Genomic DNA, 16,477 nt, shown 5'->3' on the forward strand with positions numbered 1-16,477 from the left:
CCCCGTGGGGTTTTCTAAGGCTCTGCAGTCCGGGCTGGCTGTCCACCATTCCCGCCGGGGCCGGTGGGTTCCTAGGCAGCGGCGCCGCCTGGATCACAGTCAGGCCCAGGGCTACCCGGCCACGTGTTTCTTTCCGGTCCCCCGGGCAGTGTAGGGAGCTCAGTGGCGCTGCGAAACGCACAAGCTGAGCTGACAAAGCTCCAGAAAGCTGGAGGTCTCCGTATGACCAAGGAAGGCTGCCTTTCCCGGGGTCTGCGCAGCGGTCTCTGCCACCGTCTACCTCACTCACTACTCTGGAGTAGCACCCTACATTCCCGTGCTTGTTTCCTGCACATCTTCAGGCCAGGCCCTATTAAGAGGGCTGCACACAAGGTACATTTTGCAATACATAAAGCTCTTTAAAATGTCAAGCTTTATTAAAGTATAATTTACATATACTGAAGTACAATTGGGTTAGTTTTTTTGACAAATGCAGTGGAGACATCACCACAGTGTAGATAAAACTTTTTTTCACTCCAAAATCTTCCAGCAGGCCCCTCTGCTGTCAAGTCTCCTTCCCCAACACACTCGGAAGGTAATTTATCTACTGGATACAGTGAGTTCTACCATCGGATAACTAGAATTTAATATGTGACTTTGCAGCACAATTATTGCTGGGCCTTTTTCACTTTCTTGGTTGACGCCTGACACCCATGGAAACCATTTTCATCCTTTAAGGGAATAAGTCCCCCCTGCCCCTCCCAAAAGTACTTACACTAGAAAAACTATTTTTGCACATACTTCTTGGGACCTATCACAGACCTACTAACATTTTCAAGACTCCTGTACAAGGCTCCCTAGGCTAAAAAAACACTGCCCTACAACAATCCTGTAAGTGACCTTATAAAGGCCATTGAACTTTGCAAACATTAAGCTTCTGTAAAGTGTTAGTTTCTGCTAATACAAAATATTATATGTGTTCTACTCTTTTCATTTCTTGAGCTCAAGTCAGAATACCAAAGTTTGGCAAACGAATCACCCCAAAATACTCACTGTATTTGGAATACTTTAGACTGAAAAAATAGAGCAGTTACATGAAAGAGCTGGTTGAATTACAACTTGTTTAGGATACTTGCAATCATTGTAGTCCAAATGAAGGCACTGTCCTACTATGCTTAAATTCAAATGACTTTTATTTAAATTGAAAACGATACTTAAAACACATTTAGAGTCAAAACTCTTTTGTTTATAAAAACTATAAGGATTATTCCTAGGTAAGGCAGAAGTATTACTCAGTTAACAAGACCAGATTTGAATTTGCACTTTTCTTTAAACAAGTTGTAAAGAATGGAGAAAAAATAGTTATTTACAGAAAACAGTATCTACATATGTACTCAGAGGTACAAAGACTTAAGTGTGTGCTGGCATCTCAGAAGCAGTTCTCAAAGAGCTTAGTTTTATTTCTTTGAATTTTAAGAATGTCTAAGATCCTTCTTCATCCTCGATCTTGGGAGCCAAATAGTACTTTAAATGTCCCATATCAGCAATTTTATACTCTACAACTGAAAGAAAACAGGAGAACATACATAGTTAATTATTGAGAAGTACCACATACACTACCTACAAAACCAACATTCAACAAGTTTATTATCTTACCAAGGGGTACATCTGCAGACATACTGAGTGTTACTGTAGGAGACAGTGGAGTGGCTTTTGTAAAGAAGTTCAGGTATCTCAGTGCAAAAGTTAGCTGAACTGGTTCATTCATCTCTATGGTAACCTTAGGGAGAAAACAAGAGTCATTATACTGAACAACATTAAGAAAACTGCAATCCATTCATTGATAGTATACATTAAAAAACAGTCAGCTACTAAATAAAGGAATAAAATGTATTAATATATTACAATTCTGCAAACCCTAAGGACTTAATGATTATAGACAAACTTTATTATGGCTTATAAAAAATCACAAAGATACCCAAATACCTCATGTCTCCTACAGAGGGACACACCATTATCTATAAAATATTCTCCTCCCATCTCCAAACAAAACACCTTGAAAATCATCAAGCCCCTAGAGCTGTATCTATCAGAAAATGGATTTGAAGAACATATTAACTGACATAAGGACCTCAGTAGGCAAAATCCAGACTTTGGGAAATTTGATAACAAATGACTTAGTTTCTTCAACCAATGAAATTGTAATGGAGAGAAGGAAACTGAAACCAGAGAAACAATGGACTGAAAGAAACCTAAGCAGCACATCCCAATGAACTGTAATATATGGACCTTATTAAAAATCTTGATTCAAATAAACTGAAATAACAAGGGAAGCAGAACACTGAAAAATTCCTTAACATAAATTTTCTTAGATGTCATAAAATGTTTATGCTATAATAACAGTAAGATACTCATGTGTGAACTTTTAAAACTTCTGGCTGTGCCTCACAGCTTGCAAGATCTTAGTTCCCAGACCAGGGATTGAACACATACCCTCATCAGTGAAAGCATGGAGTCCTAACTACTGAACTACTGAGAGAAAAACAAAACTCAAGATTGACAAGGAAATGAGATGTAATTTAGAATAAAAGAAATTAGCTCCTGGAGTTTTGTTACTAATATATATTTATTACATATATTTAGACTCTTTATTTAAAAGTTAATATATAAGGATTACATAAGAGCTAGATTTCCCCCCCAACCAGATCCTTTTATTGAGTTGCTTAATTATTCGGTAAAAACACAGTAAATACCTCCAGAAAGCCAAGGGTAGCCTCCCAATCATATTCTTAAGAGTATGTATGGGACTGATATACAAACTCATTGTTCTGTAGTTCTATAAAGGTTGCACTGAATTTGTGTTCCCTTCTCACAAATTTAAGTTATATGGCATTTATAAATCAGTTGCAGATTTCAAAAGTGTCTTTCAATTCTCACAAATCAGTTACTTGAAAATACAAATTGCTTTTCTTTAGAGCTTTCTTTAATCTTAGTAATTACCTTGCTACGGACTGAATGTGTCCACTCCCCCCCCCATGAAATTCACATTAAAACCAAATTTCCAAAATGATGGTATTGGAGGGGACTTTGGGAGGTGCTTACGTTAGGAAGGCAGACTCCTCATGAATGGGATTAGTGCCTTTTAGAGACCCCAGAGAACTCTCCTACCCCTTTCACCAGGTTAAAGAGGCTGCTGTCTTCTTAAATGAAGAAGCAGGCCCTCGTCAGACACCAAATCTGACCCAGTCTATGGTACTTTGAAACAGTAGCCTTACCAAACTAGGACATAACATAGTGTAATTCTTCAAAGTATTTTGTTTACTTGAAAACTACTTACAGCTTCCTCCTCTTTATCAACATTACTCGTCTGTGACAATTTAATATTTCCATTTCCAAGTTCTCCACTTGCAGAAAATTTCACTCCATCTTTAGCACAGGAAATTACAACAGCATCTCCAATATGACTGAGATCTCGGCATATACGTGCAAATTCACCAGAAGGCATCTTTACTACACAGCTATACTCTTGTTCCTATAAAACAAAGAAATGTAAAGGTCATGGAAATGAAAGATTTGGCACCCTCACTTCCTGAAGATTCAACATCTAAACAAGAACTCACAATTCAAGATTTTCTGATTACTCTGAAATATCACTCATTGTGCAATTTCTTAACATTCTACTAAAAAAAATGCAGATATAAAAAAGAATAATCATCATCATACTAAGAAACCAATTAGAACTTAAACTTTTAAAAGTAAATGCACTATCCAGGGAACAAGAGCCTCCAGCTAATCACTCTATAGGAGGTCTAAATCAAGAAGACATTAGTATATGGCATACAAATGGTAACAGCACAAATAGGTTTGCTTTCCAAAACAAGAGCATGTTAGGCATTGTAAACATCTGAACACATCTTCTTCTGATGTTGATAAAACCTAACCATAATGAATTTCTGCTAAAATAGCTTTAAAATCTCAATAAAAATCAAGCACTCTAGGAATAATAATTTTTTTAAAAGATGCAGAGGTTAATGCAAATATGTCCTTGGCAGCAATGAATTCAAACCATAGCACTGTAGAACACCATAATTTAATAAAATGACAAATATATCAGTCTAGATACCCTACTCTGGTATATACATGAGCAGATATACAGAAAAGTTCTATTAGGAAGTAGGCTTTAAATTATTATATAAATATATGTTATGTAACTATCATGACCGTGTACAGCATGCTCACCAGAAACTTTTGATACTCACTGGAATTCCAAGCTGTTCAACATCTAAATCCATTAACTTCATTTCATAGTCTGAAACCTTTTCCTGATCTACCAAAAGAAAGCAAATTTGAAGAAAAACACGTAAATTTACAACTAAGAGGTATATTTTACAATCATCAGACTTGGGAAATACACTGCAATTTAGTTTCCTCTGCCATAACTCAGTAGAAGGGTGGACTTACTTGGAGCTTCAAATACTAGTGCCAAGGTGTCCGCATTATCTTCAGCCCTTAAGGTAATGATGTCTTCATTGCCAGCACATTTTAGTATTTTGGACATGCTAGAACAGAGAAGACAAAGGGTTTTAAAACACCATCTTCTCAAGATCGTTAGTTTTCTAATGGAATTAAAATCAGGAGTTACCACTTTTAACCATTAGTTGCAGTTGTTTAGAGCGTAAGTGGTGTCTCCTGGACTGCAGCCTATCAGGGTCCTCTCTCTGTCCATGAGATTTCCCAGGCAAGAATACTGGAGTGGGTTGCCATTTCTTTCTCCAGGGGATCTTTTCCACCCAGGGATCGAACCCTCATCTTCTGCATTGGCAAAGTGATGCTTTACCAGTGAGCCACCAGGGAAACCCTTAACCAGTATGCCATCTGTCAGATTGGTGAGTTAGGAAAACGTACTGCACGGGGGATATGCAAGCCGGTCCAGACACTTTGGAATGCAATCTGGCAGTATAAACCCAAAAGGCCCACAACATACCAAAAGCAATTTCACTTCTGGATATAAATAAAAGAACATTTTATGAATTTCGAGTGGGTGAAGTAAATTATCGGGCCAACTATCTTTAAAAATGATCTAATAAACCTATTAAAGTACACGGCATGTACTATGGGTATTTATCATAAGCTTTAAGATTTAAACATGTGTAGTTCAAAAATTGAACGCCATTGCCCTGGAGAAAATTTTCAAGTCCAGGATCTTAGGGTGCTCACCGCAACTTTGCAGTAATAAAAGAAATACTCTGGTCCCTAGATAGTGTGACAGAACTAGGATACACTATAAAGCACTTTAAGTCAACCAGGACCAAGGTTTCTCATCCAAGTTGCTTGCACTTAACGACCAAAGCGTTCTGCAACAGTCTTTTCCTGAAACCGCAAAGTCCATCATTTTCCCGCCACCACACGCTTTGTGACTTTGGCGCGGAAAACAGCCGGTTCGCTGTTCGCGCTGCAGCCAGCGCGGGCTTTGCAAACCGCGCGCTCTGCTGGGTCCCGCCACCCGCCCAACTCCGCAGCAGGCCAATGAGAAGACGCAGATGGCCCACGCCAGCCAATGAGGGCCCGGCTCGCAGGAGCTCGCGCCAAGAGCCAGAGGTAGGAGCGGACCATGGCCCGGATGTCCGAGGCTTTGGAGCTCACCTGGTGAGGTTCACGCCCATGGCCAAGTTACGGTCGCAGCGGTAAGTGTCGAAGCCTTCGGAGCGAAGGGTTAGCTGCACCAAGGAGACATGAGACGAGTCCATGCTCTGTAGGTTCACGCCACTTGAGCTGATGTCCCAGCAGGCCTCATTGATGAGATCCTTAAGCGCCTCCAGCACTTTCTTCAAGATGGAGCCCTGAACCAGGCGCGCCTCGAACATGGTGGCGGAGTCGCAATGACACGGCTACAGGTACAAGGAGTGAGGAATGTGTAACCGGCTTAGGCTTCAGAGGATGAGAGCGAGAGGCAAAACACGATTACGAACGCCTGAGACGCCTCTAACAGCTAGCCGCGCCTGCAGCCGTTTAATACTGCCGCGTCTGCTAGCGCGCGCTACGTCTCCGTGCCCCTTGTTGATACGTCATCACGCTGCCCTCCCGCTGCCTGGGCGGAGAGACTGTAAAGCCAATCCTGTCCCTGCACTGCACGAAAGCCGCCCCACCCCGAGCATCCATTGGAGGATGCAGGTATGGGGGCGGGGCAGGAGCGCAGCGCTTCAGGGGCCCAGCAGATAGGCGTGCGCTGGAGTCTTGGCCGTTTTGTCATGTTCCGGCACCCGTAAGAGGAGTCCTTGTGAGTGTGAAAATCAGTCCTAGGCTGGGCGGAATGGTCGATGAGCTGCGACGCTGTGCTGCCTCATCAGCCTCCCGCTTGAGGGGTAGAAAATTTACAGCCCTGAGTGAAACGTAAATCCAGGCTCTGTGCTCAGTCGCATCGGTTTGTCTGACTCTTTAGGAAGAAAAGCCACCTTTTCTTTAGCTGTTTGAAGGGAGGTACAGTTATGATTTAAAAAAAACAAGAAAAGTTATCTCCCTACTACCAGCTCTTAAAGCTCCTCCGCCACCTACACACAAATTGATATCATTTATTCTATGTAACTTTCTAAGTTTTTTTTCCTCTACAAGTATATATCTTTTAAAAAACAAAAATGAGTTCATGCCATAAAGAATTCAGCAAAGTGCTTACTAAAGTATGTTTAATTTTATGCCAGGTTCATGTTTTGTTTATCAGCACCTCTTAAAAAGATGGCATCATATCCTACAAATGTAACCTAACCTAACTGCCAATCTCTTGTAATTCGGGCAACTCCTTGAAGTAGTATTGTTGGATAGAGGAGCATACGCATTAAATTTTTGATAAATGTTAACTAAGTTGACTTCTAAAAGATTGTAATTTACATTCCAGCCAAGACTATGAGCATGCTCCTTGCCTCTAATTTTTCTGTTACTGGCAATCTAATTTTTAAATCTGTGCTCGTTTGTGTGGAAATTTCAATTTGCATATTAAAAGACTGGTGCAAATTGGATATCTTTCATACAGTTCTTGACCATTGCATGTTTATATTTTTTCTATTAAACTTTTTTCTGATTGATTAAAAGCATTTCATATATTAACCATCTCCCTATTATGAATATTCTCCCTTTGTTTCTTTTTTCCTTTGTTTACAGCATTTCTTTTTAGTTACTTCTAGTGTTTTACCTTGATCTGTAGAATTCTTTAGTCTTTCTATCATGTATAGTGTGGATGTGGTTTTATTTATCCTGTTCATGGAATTTTTGTATTCCTCGGCCGAAAGATTGATGCATTTCATCAAATCTAGAATATTGTCAACCATTATGGTTTCAAAAATTCCCTTTCCCTACTCAATGCTCTCCCTCTAGTATTTCTATTAGATGTGTCTTTAATTTACTTTAAAATACCTTCAATTGTAAGATACTCCATTATTTTATTAGCACAAGAAAATAAAATATGCACCTATCCTATAATAAATATGTAAAAGCACACACATATATAAAAGCACTCGTAATACGTCTTAACATTCAGTTTCTCAGTCAGTTGCTGATAACTGCTGTTTTTTCCATATATCACCGTTGTCAAGGCTGTGAATGGTGCAGCATTCTTAAGAGTGATACTGGGCTTCCCTGGTGGCTCAGTGATGCAGAGTCACCTACTGGTGTAGGACCTCGGGGTTTGATCCTAATCCTGGAAGATCCCACATGCCTTGGAACAGGGTCTATGCACTACAACTATGGAGCCTGTGCTCTAGAGCCAGGGAACCGCAACTACTGAAGCCTGACTGCCCTATAGCCCATGGCCCAAAACAAGAGAAGCTATCACAATGAGAAGCCAGTGCACTTAAATTGAAACCAAGAGTAGCCCCTACTAGCTGCACCTAGATAAAGTTTGCACAAAGTAACAAAGGTCTGGCACAGCCAAAAATAAATAAAATTATTTTAAAAAGAGTGCTACTCTGTTGTTTCTGGAATTTATTCCAAGACTCAGCCATGCATTTGTAAATTTTGATGCTAGCACTAACTTAAATTATGTATGATCAACTACCCTTTTGCATGTATTTTTATATCAAAACACAGTTTCATCTTTTGTGGGTATTTTCCTTCTAGGTCATTTTGGTGTCTGAGTTCCTTTGCAAAATGTGGAATGCATTTATTCTTCCAGTGAGAAATATTTGCTTCACTAATAACATGTATACTCTGTTACTCTGTTTCTGTGCTTTGTGCTTACATAACAGCATTTTGGCATTTTAATGCCAAATCAAAGTGTTATTAATTTGAAGGTATTTTAAATGGCAATTAAACTCCACTCATGATTTAAGAATGGCTATGAACTGTGGTCAGATATGGCCTTTCTGAGTAGTTAGCATTTTACCAGAGAAACTAGCTGTTTGGAGAGTCGGAGAAAGAGTATTCTTGGCTGAAAAAATAACATTTAAAAGGACAGCATGCTTAGAAGGTGTTCAGATAGTAGTTTGTTTTAAAATTCAAAGCTTTTTGGACTTCCCTAGTGGCACAGTGGATAAGAATTCGCCTGCCAATGCAGGGGACTAGGGTTTGATCTGTGGTTCAGGAAGGAAGATCATGTGCCATGAGCAACTAAGCCCATATGCCACAACTACTGGGCCCACACTCTAGAGGCCCATGAGCTGCAACCACTGTGCCTAGAGCCTGCGCTGGGCAATAAGGGAAGCCACCGCATTGAGAAGCCTGTACACTGCAAGAGAAGCCACCACAATGAAAGCCTATGCCCTGCAATGGACAGTGGCCCTGCTCGCTGCAACTAGAGAAAGCCCAAGAAAAGCAATGAAGACCCAGTGCAGCCAAAAATAAGTAAGTCAATCTGAAAAATTCAAAGCTTTTTAATAAATATTTTCCTCCAGTTTTATTGAGATGTAATTGACATATAGGCTTCCCTAGTGGCTCAGTGGTAAAGAATCAGCCTGCCAGTGCAGGAGATAGGAGTTTGATCCCTGGTCTGGGAAGATCCCCTGGAGAAGGAAATGGCACGCACTCCAGTATTCTCACCAGGAAAAATCTCATAGAAAAATATCTGTGTAAAAGCCCACAGAGGATCCTGCTGGACTGTGGTTCATGGGGTTGCAAAGGTTTGGACACAATTTAGGGACTGAACAACAACAATTGACATAATAGAACTCAAAGACTGATATGTCTGGAACACACTGAACAAAGGGGAGAGAAGTTGCAAAGAGAGGCAGGGCTGAGATCTTACAGCACTTTGGAAGCCTTCTATAAGTGAAAAAGAAAGTTATCAAAGGAAGCTTTGACATGAGACTTCTATTTTAAGAGGATTACTTAAACATCTAGTAAAGGTGCTATTCCAAACAGAAAAATGAATTAAATTATGATAAAAAATTCATTAAACTTCTAGGATGCTGGGAGGGATTGGGGGCTTAAGAAGGGGACGACAGAGGATGAGATGGCTGGATGGCATCACTGACTTGATGGACATGAGTTTGAGTGGACTCTGGGAGTTGGTGATGGACAGGGAGGCCTAGTGTGCTGCGATTCATGGGGTTGCAAAGAGCCAGACACAACTGAGCGATTGAACTGAACTGAGGGAAGAATAAAGCTATACTCTTCCTAATTGTTTACTGAAATAAATTCGACAGATTAATTAAAATTCAAATACGTGTAAACTCAAGAAATGGAAAAATATATTGGTAAATATTTAAGAGATCTTGCTGTGGACTTCTAAACATAAAAGGAAAAAACACCCCATAAAACATAAGGAATGACTAGGTAAGTTTTAAAACTTCCATATGCCTAAAAACTTGTATCTGTTAATATATTTGAAGTTTCCACAATAGAGAAATCCAATTCAATGTATCTAAACAAAAACCAAAGGTCTCTGGCTTTCAGTGTCTAAGGTCCAGTCTTGGTAAATGTATGAAAAAATGGTTTGCATTCTGAAGCTGTGTGCACTGGTTCTCCAGTTAGGCTGGGTTTCAAAGTAAACAGCCGAGCTTCCGGGAGGACTGATGTAATGCTTACTTGGATGTGACCTTTCACATGTTCCCCAAAGGTGAGAATCTAGTTACTAACACTTCCACTTGTCTTAAGGATGAACTTGTGGCTCTCTCTGTTGACATCCTTTTACATCCTATAGCTAATAAACCTTGTATAACTTATCCAAGTGTCTTAGTCTTCAGTTCAAGAGGTGATCACTAACAGCCAAAATAGTGGTCACACAGTCCCCAACAGATTAAAAGAGTTTAAAAATTACAATCAGCATGTTATTTACTTTCATAAATAAGGTTAAGACAAAACACAAAAGCAAGGCTTTCTCTAAATAAATAATGGCCTGAATGGAGTGGTCTGTTTCTCTCAAAAAACAAAGTCAAGTATTTGTGCAATGTTGTTAATAGAGAACAAAGTATACCCTGAAATCATTGATCCTCCACACCGATTTTGGGCTTTCCTGGTGGCTCATCGGTAAAGAATCTGCCTGAAATGCAGGAGGGAGACGTGGGTTCTATGCCTGGGTCAGGAAGATCCCCTGGAGGAGGGCATGGCAACCCACTCCAGTGTTCTTGTTTGGAGAATCCCGTGGACAGAGGAGCCTGGCGGGCTACAGTCCATTGGGTCACAAAGAGTTGCATACGACTGAAGCGACTTAACACGGATCTCACGTTTACTTTACTGTGAACTGCAAGCAGTGTTACAGGCATTTTGGGATCTAGTTTCACAGAAATCAAGAAAATAAAACATCCGGTTCAGAATTCTATTTTCCCCAAACCTCACAGTTCAGGTCAAAATTGCTAACACAAAATTGCATCTCCTATGTGTGCAAATTTCTCTCCTTGTTAAATTACAAGATGCTAAGGGAAGGGGCCCCACTTTATACTTGTTTTACATCACTTACAAGGCAGTGAACAGGAACTGCTGAAAGCAATGCTGAGTAACACAGATATTAACAATAAATTTAAGAAGGCCGGGAGTATGTTAGAGCGGGCGTTGGTGGCAAACAGATTTATGTTCTAATTCTTAGTGGGCACTTTTTAGCCGTGAGACCTTGGCTAAATCATTTTCTTTTAGGAGAAACCTCATTCATTAGGGACTTGGGATGTGTCAGGTACAGAGGGGATCCGGCTGTGAACAAAGTAGGCAACATTCCTCCCCACCTAAAAGGTCTTTCAGTAGTTCAGAAGGCAGAAAAGAAATCGGAATAACCGTGGAAAACCCTAACTGTAAAATGAAAATCATATCCACTTCCAAGTGTTGTGCAGTTTAAATGAGATAGATTACATAGTTCAGTGCCCAGCACATAAAATAAAGCAGACGATACAGACTGAAGTTTGAATTTCACTTCCTTATCAGTAATCTCCTTTTACACAGGTGGGCTCCTCAGGCCTTTCTGCTCATGGCCTAATAAGCGGATACTTATCCGTGTGAGGGAAAGTACTGACTAGGCAGGCAGGAGACTGGGGAAAGTGAAAGAAAGTGAAGTCGTTCAGTCGTGTCCGACTCTTAGCGACCCCATGGACTGTAGCCTACCAGGCTCCTAAGTCCATGGGATTTTGCAGGCAAGAATACTGGAGTGGGTTGCCATTATCCCCAGCAAGTTGTTAACCTCTAAGACCCTGGGCGCCAGTGCTCGAGTTCCCATTGGCTAGTCTCCTTCCGAAACACGCCTTTTCCCGCCCCCTCATGCTACTATCTAATAACGCACGCCTCTCCACTACGTTTCACTTGCCCCGCCTTCGCCCCGCCTCCCTAACGGGTTCGCGCCATTGGTGGATCTCCCGGGCCGTGATGGCAGTGGTGCGCCTGCGCCCTCCCTCCGGGCCTTTACCAGAAAAGGAGCAAGCAGGCAGAGGCTGGAGAAGGCTGGTCAAGCTCCGCCCGGGTGAAAGGGCGGCGGCTGAGCCGGGCGGGGCCGAGTTCCAGGGCTGGCGGCTGGGCTGCGGTGGGGCTAGCGAGGCGCTGCGTAGCTGCGCGCTGCTTTGGCGACTCGGGGCTGGCCGAGCAGAGTCCGCGCGCCGGCCCCGGCGTCTGCGCTACGCGGCAGCGGCGACTAAGCGCTGGTGTTTCCAGCATGACGGAGCTGAGGCAGAGGGTGGCCCGCGAGCCGGAAGCTCCGCCCGAGGACAAGGTAGCGGCGGCACCGGGTGGGCGCGGCTGCGGAAGCGGCGTCCCCCATAAGTCCGTGGGGGGCGCGCAGAGAGGGGTCTTCTCGCCTTTTGACTCTGGCTCGGCCGCCGGAAGCATCGGGCCTCAGTAGGGCGGAGGGTCCTTGGGTGCGGGGTCCCGCGGAGCTCGCGGCAGGGTTCAGCAGGTCGAGGTCCCGGGGACACAGCTCTGGGGTCCGGTTGGGGTTGGTATCTCCGCGGCTCAGGAAGGAAAGCGCGGGAGGTTGCGCACGTCTCCCTGTCTCGCAGGGCTGATTGGGGCCGGGGGGGAGGGGGGGGACGGGTTCCATTCTAGTCCACTCCCCAGGCGTTCCCTGGTGTGAAGACGTCGAGACCCCGACGTGATTCCTCAGAGCGTGATTTAGCCTCTCCGATCTCCCGTTATTTGTTGAGGGGTGAAGGTGTATCAAGACAAGGCCATGAGATTTGCCTGTTAGGAGATTTAAACCCCTTCTCGAAAGTTAAATCTGTTGGCTTTAAGCAGAGAAGTCATGCAGTCATTAGGTGTTGAAAGGTATATTCCCCAAAGATGGGCTTGTTTCCTGCTTCAGATGTGGGCTTTGTTGGGGTAGAGGAGGGTAGAACAGAGGCCATCTTGCGGGGGTGAGGGATGAGGTGAGTAGACTTCTTTGGTTGAAGTGAAAGGTCTATGTAGGGAAGGTGAGGAGTGGCCTCGTTACTGTGGACGCTAAATGACAGCACAAACTTGGTGGTAGTATTTCAAGCCTGGAGTTTGTCGTGGTCAGGAGCAGTGTTATTTGGTGGATTGATGACAGTGATGTGTAAACTGGACTGAGGGAGCCTGGACCAGAATGAAAGAGAGTGTCTGACTCGCGGGTTGCCAGCTGGTGACCTGCAGTTGCTTTCTTTGGTCCCTGTGTTGCTTTAAAAAACCAGAATATTTCTCCCAGCCACTTGAGTTTATTGCCTATTTTGGATCATTGGAAGATCTGCCATCATATTCCCAGCTGATTAATGTTTGGCTGGAACTGAGGAACAGCTGCTCCCACCAATCCCTATTCCCCCTACACCAGGCCCTCAATACCCATTTATGTAGCTTTCCATTTTAGAAAACCGGAGGAAAGGAACGTTAGGGAGATATCAGGAAGGAAGAAAGCCAAGATTTGGTGTCAAGGTGTCAACAGCAGTTATACTAGAAGGGTGAAAGATAATGGAATTTGATTTCTAGAATATGTTTTGGAGAAAAATTTGGTTGCAAGTTGAGGAGTCGCTTACAGAGACCAGGTACTTTGAAGTTTCTAATCTTCCCATTAAATACCTTAGTTTGGCCTGGAAGAGCTCTGTTGCCACCATGCATTTGCCTGTTGGGAAGTTACCAGATGTTTTGAGGCTGTATAGCCCTGTATAGGATGAGAGATCAGTCTTGATGTTAATGGGACTTTGTGGTTTTAGGTGTGAAAAGAGCAGTCAAAAAAGAAAGCGTGATACCTAGTGGTCTGTATGTTTAAAAAGCTACTTGTAAGAATTAGACTTAATGGTAAAAACAGGCAAACCCACATACCCCCAAAACCATGAGGTTATGAGGTAAAATAAAATTTCTACCCTCCCCATCCAACTACTTGGATCCATTTGAGGTTCACTGAATGCTTGTTGCTCCACAAACACTTAGTCCATTAGCTCAGAACAAGGCAGTTGCACCATTGCCAATATTTCTGGATTACCATGCATGGGATTTTTAATAATAAAGATTCCTTTTAAAAACTGTGAGATACTTTATTTGTCTTTGATGAATGTATGCTGTGCTTAGTCACTCAGTCGTGTCTGACTCTTTGCAACCCCATGGACTGTAGCCTGCCAGACTCTACTATCCATGGGGATTCTGCAGGCAAGAATACTGGAGTGGGTTGCCATGCCCTCCTCCAGGGGATCTTCAAACCTAGGGATCAAACCGAGGTCTCCCGCCTTGCAGGTGGATTCACCGCCATCTGAGCCATCACATGAATGTATATAAAGTATTAAAATTAGGTTTATTTTATTTCATAGTTCGTAAAACTTACTTCCATGTTTCTGACTTTGCTGATATTCTTGGGTTAAAATTTAAGAAAATAAATAGTAAAACAAGGGCATCTTTTAAGGGAAACAAATGGCAAAATTCCAGCTTTCTTATTTCATAGTAGAATTCAGAAAACAGTGTCAGGTCAATTCATTAAAAGAACTGAAACAAATTTGAAAGATTTAGGAAAAAATGCTATAGTTGCCTAACTGGTATGACAAAATTTAAATAAACAGTCATTTCAAAATAATCTGGGGAATGTGTTTATTGTTATAAAAGTCAGAATGTATTATATTTAGCATCCTAGAATGGAATTGTCAAGCCAGTTGCTAATAAAGGAAATTTTTCCTCTGGGAACCGTGCTTATAATTTTAAAGTCCCAAAGCACAGTATTGTTGCCAAACCAAGAAACTTGGAGTTTAAGGTTTGGAAATGATCTTCCTCCCATCATTCCGTGTTTTTCCATTGGAGCTTAGGAAAGGAGAGAATGGAACTTGGGCCAAAACATTGGCATCTTAAAATTTATGATTGGGTTGGCATTTCAGGAGACTTTGTTTTGGAGGTTAGAAGGAAGGATGTGGAGTCCTTTTCTATCGTCCTTAAGTGCTAGAGTGCTGTTTAAACTAGAGCTTTACTCATTCAAGGCTTTCTTTCTAGATCAATGAAACCAGTATAAAGATCAAATAAAGGCATCATTTAGAAAGGGGAGTTTAGATTTTAACTGAAGATGGTGGTTTTAAGAGCAGGGGCATAACAGCTAGAGCTATCATTAGCCTGGACAGTGCCGCTTACCAGCTGTGTGTGTGTGTGTGTGTATGTGTGTGAGTGATGTCAGTCAGTCCATGTCGCCTGGACGTGTCCAACTCTTTGCTACCCCGTGGACTGTAGCCTGTGAGGCTCCTCTGTCCATGGAATTTTCCAGGCAAGAATACTGAAGTGGGTTGCCATTTTCCTACTCCATACCAGCTGTGTAACTTTGAGGAAATCACTTAACTTGCATAAAAGCCTCAGCTTGTCCATCTCTAAAATGAGGGGTGATAAAAAAGTAGCATGTGCTTCAGAGGATATTCATATGGATAAGTGAGTATGTATGTTACATATGTAGAGCGGAAATTGTCACATTGTACTGTGTTAAGCTATTGTTTCTGGGTGAAATATAGTTTTACAGATAAAAGCTAATATTCACCTTCTACTCTTGGAAGATGATTAAATCTTCAAGTTATAAGTGTTCAGAGTAGTCTTTTCCTATTTATCACCTTTTAAAGAAAATTTTATAGACAGAGCTTGGCCTTCTATGACCCACCTTTTCAGTTCATTTTCTTACTGAATTTTTCAGCGCTCAGAATCACAGTCAAACTTCAGCTGTAGAAGGAATATTGCTACATGCAATTGTCTTTCCCTAATAGCTTTTTCAGACCTCCCTCATGGCTCAGCTGGTAAAGACTCTGCCTGCAATTTGGGAGACCTGGGTTCGATCCCTGGGTTGGGAATATCTCTTGGAGAAGGGAAAGGCTACCCATTCCAGTATTCTGGCCTGGAGAATTTCATGGACTGTATAGTCCATGGGGTTGCAAAGAGTCAGACATGACTGAAAGCATATTTTCATAGCATATTTTAGAATAGTGGTAAATAATTAAACATAGTTTTCTGTTAGACTTTAAAAGTGCTACTGAAATAATAAAATCTTATTTTCAGAGCTCTGACTACTTCAGATGCAGGAGAAATGCTTTATTCTTTCAATCTTTTTTTTTTTTTACATTGAGAAATAATTTAGGTTTTGAATAATCAGTAAACCTTAACTATGGCTCCCAGACTTAAATAGAAAGAGAAGATGAAAGATTAGTTTGTCATATGACCCAGTATTTTTAGTTGCTGATCAAACAGTATAATCTTATTTTAAAAACTCAGTTATTTTCCAACTTATGGCTACTTAAAATTAGTTTTTTTCAAAAAAACATTTTGTTTAAAATGTTTTGTGTAAATTTATGTGATATTTCATTAGCCTTTAACATTTTAAAAAATATTAAATTGCTCTTATCAGATGTTAGAACTAGAAGGGATTTTAGGGCTATTTTATAGCAGAGTAGCCCAGAGAGCTTGTTACTTGCTCAATGTCACACAGCTGGTTAGATGCAGAGTTGTTAATAGTATGAAGGTTTTCTGATTCCTTTCTACTCATGTTGCATAATGTTGCCTTTTAGGAGACAGACTTAATTTACAGACTTTAAAAGTTTCTGAGTTGGTTGACTTTGATTTAAAAAAAGCCCCAATATCTCCTATTTTTCACAAAAATAGCAAAATCTTCAAAATGCCAAATATATATATGTATATAAAC

The 16,477-nt window shown here is 41.5% G+C and overlaps 2 protein-coding genes across 2 annotated transcripts in view; one reads left to right on the forward strand and one right to left on the reverse strand.

The window, feature by feature from the left end:
* Nucleotides 1-395: 395 nt before the first annotated feature.
* Nucleotides 396-6,442, reverse strand: PCNA (proliferating cell nuclear antigen). Its single transcript, XM_069548029.1, has 6 exons — nucleotides 5,623-6,442; nucleotides 4,441-4,538; nucleotides 4,239-4,306; nucleotides 3,317-3,511; nucleotides 1,636-1,759; nucleotides 396-1,541 (listed from the first exon to the last, which is right to left on the reverse strand). The coding sequence occupies exons 1-6, from the start codon at nucleotides 5,841-5,843 to the stop codon at nucleotides 1,462-1,464; spliced, it is 786 nt and encodes a 261-aa protein (XP_069404130.1). The 5' UTR covers nucleotides 5,844-6,442; the 3' UTR covers nucleotides 396-1,461.
* Nucleotides 6,443-10,621: 4,179 nt separating this feature from the next.
* CDS2 (CDP-diacylglycerol synthase 2) overlaps nucleotides 10,622-16,477 on the forward strand; it is a 43,636-nt gene continuing 37,780 nt past the window's right edge. The window contains exon 1 of the mRNA XM_069548020.1: nucleotides 10,622-12,091. Coding sequence (XP_069404121.1) covers nucleotides 12,035-12,091 — 57 coding nt within the window. The 5' untranslated portion in view covers nucleotides 10,622-12,034. The remainder of the gene's footprint in view (nucleotides 12,092-16,477) is intronic.

This window comes from Ovis canadensis, chromosome 13 (genome assembly GCF_042477335.2).
Source record: "Ovis canadensis isolate MfBH-ARS-UI-01 breed Bighorn chromosome 13, ARS-UI_OviCan_v2, whole genome shotgun sequence".
Classification (NCBI taxonomy): domain Eukaryota; kingdom Metazoa; phylum Chordata; class Mammalia; order Artiodactyla; family Bovidae; genus Ovis; species Ovis canadensis.

Bases quoted from the DNA above. Each gene is read 5' to 3' on its own strand.
- PCNA (XM_069548029.1), bottom strand. From the start codon at position 5,843: ATGTTCGAGGCGCGCCTGGTTCAGGGCTCCATCTTGAAGAAAGTGCTG. The intron at 1,760-3,316 runs GTAAGTAGTTTT...TTTCTCCCTAAG, and splicing joins TTGATAAAGAGGAGGAAGCT to GTTACCATAGAGATGAATGA. The intron at 1,542-1,635 runs GTAAGATAATAA...GTTTTCTTTCAG, and splicing joins GTCTGCAGATGTACCCCTTG to TTGTAGAGTATAAAATTGCT.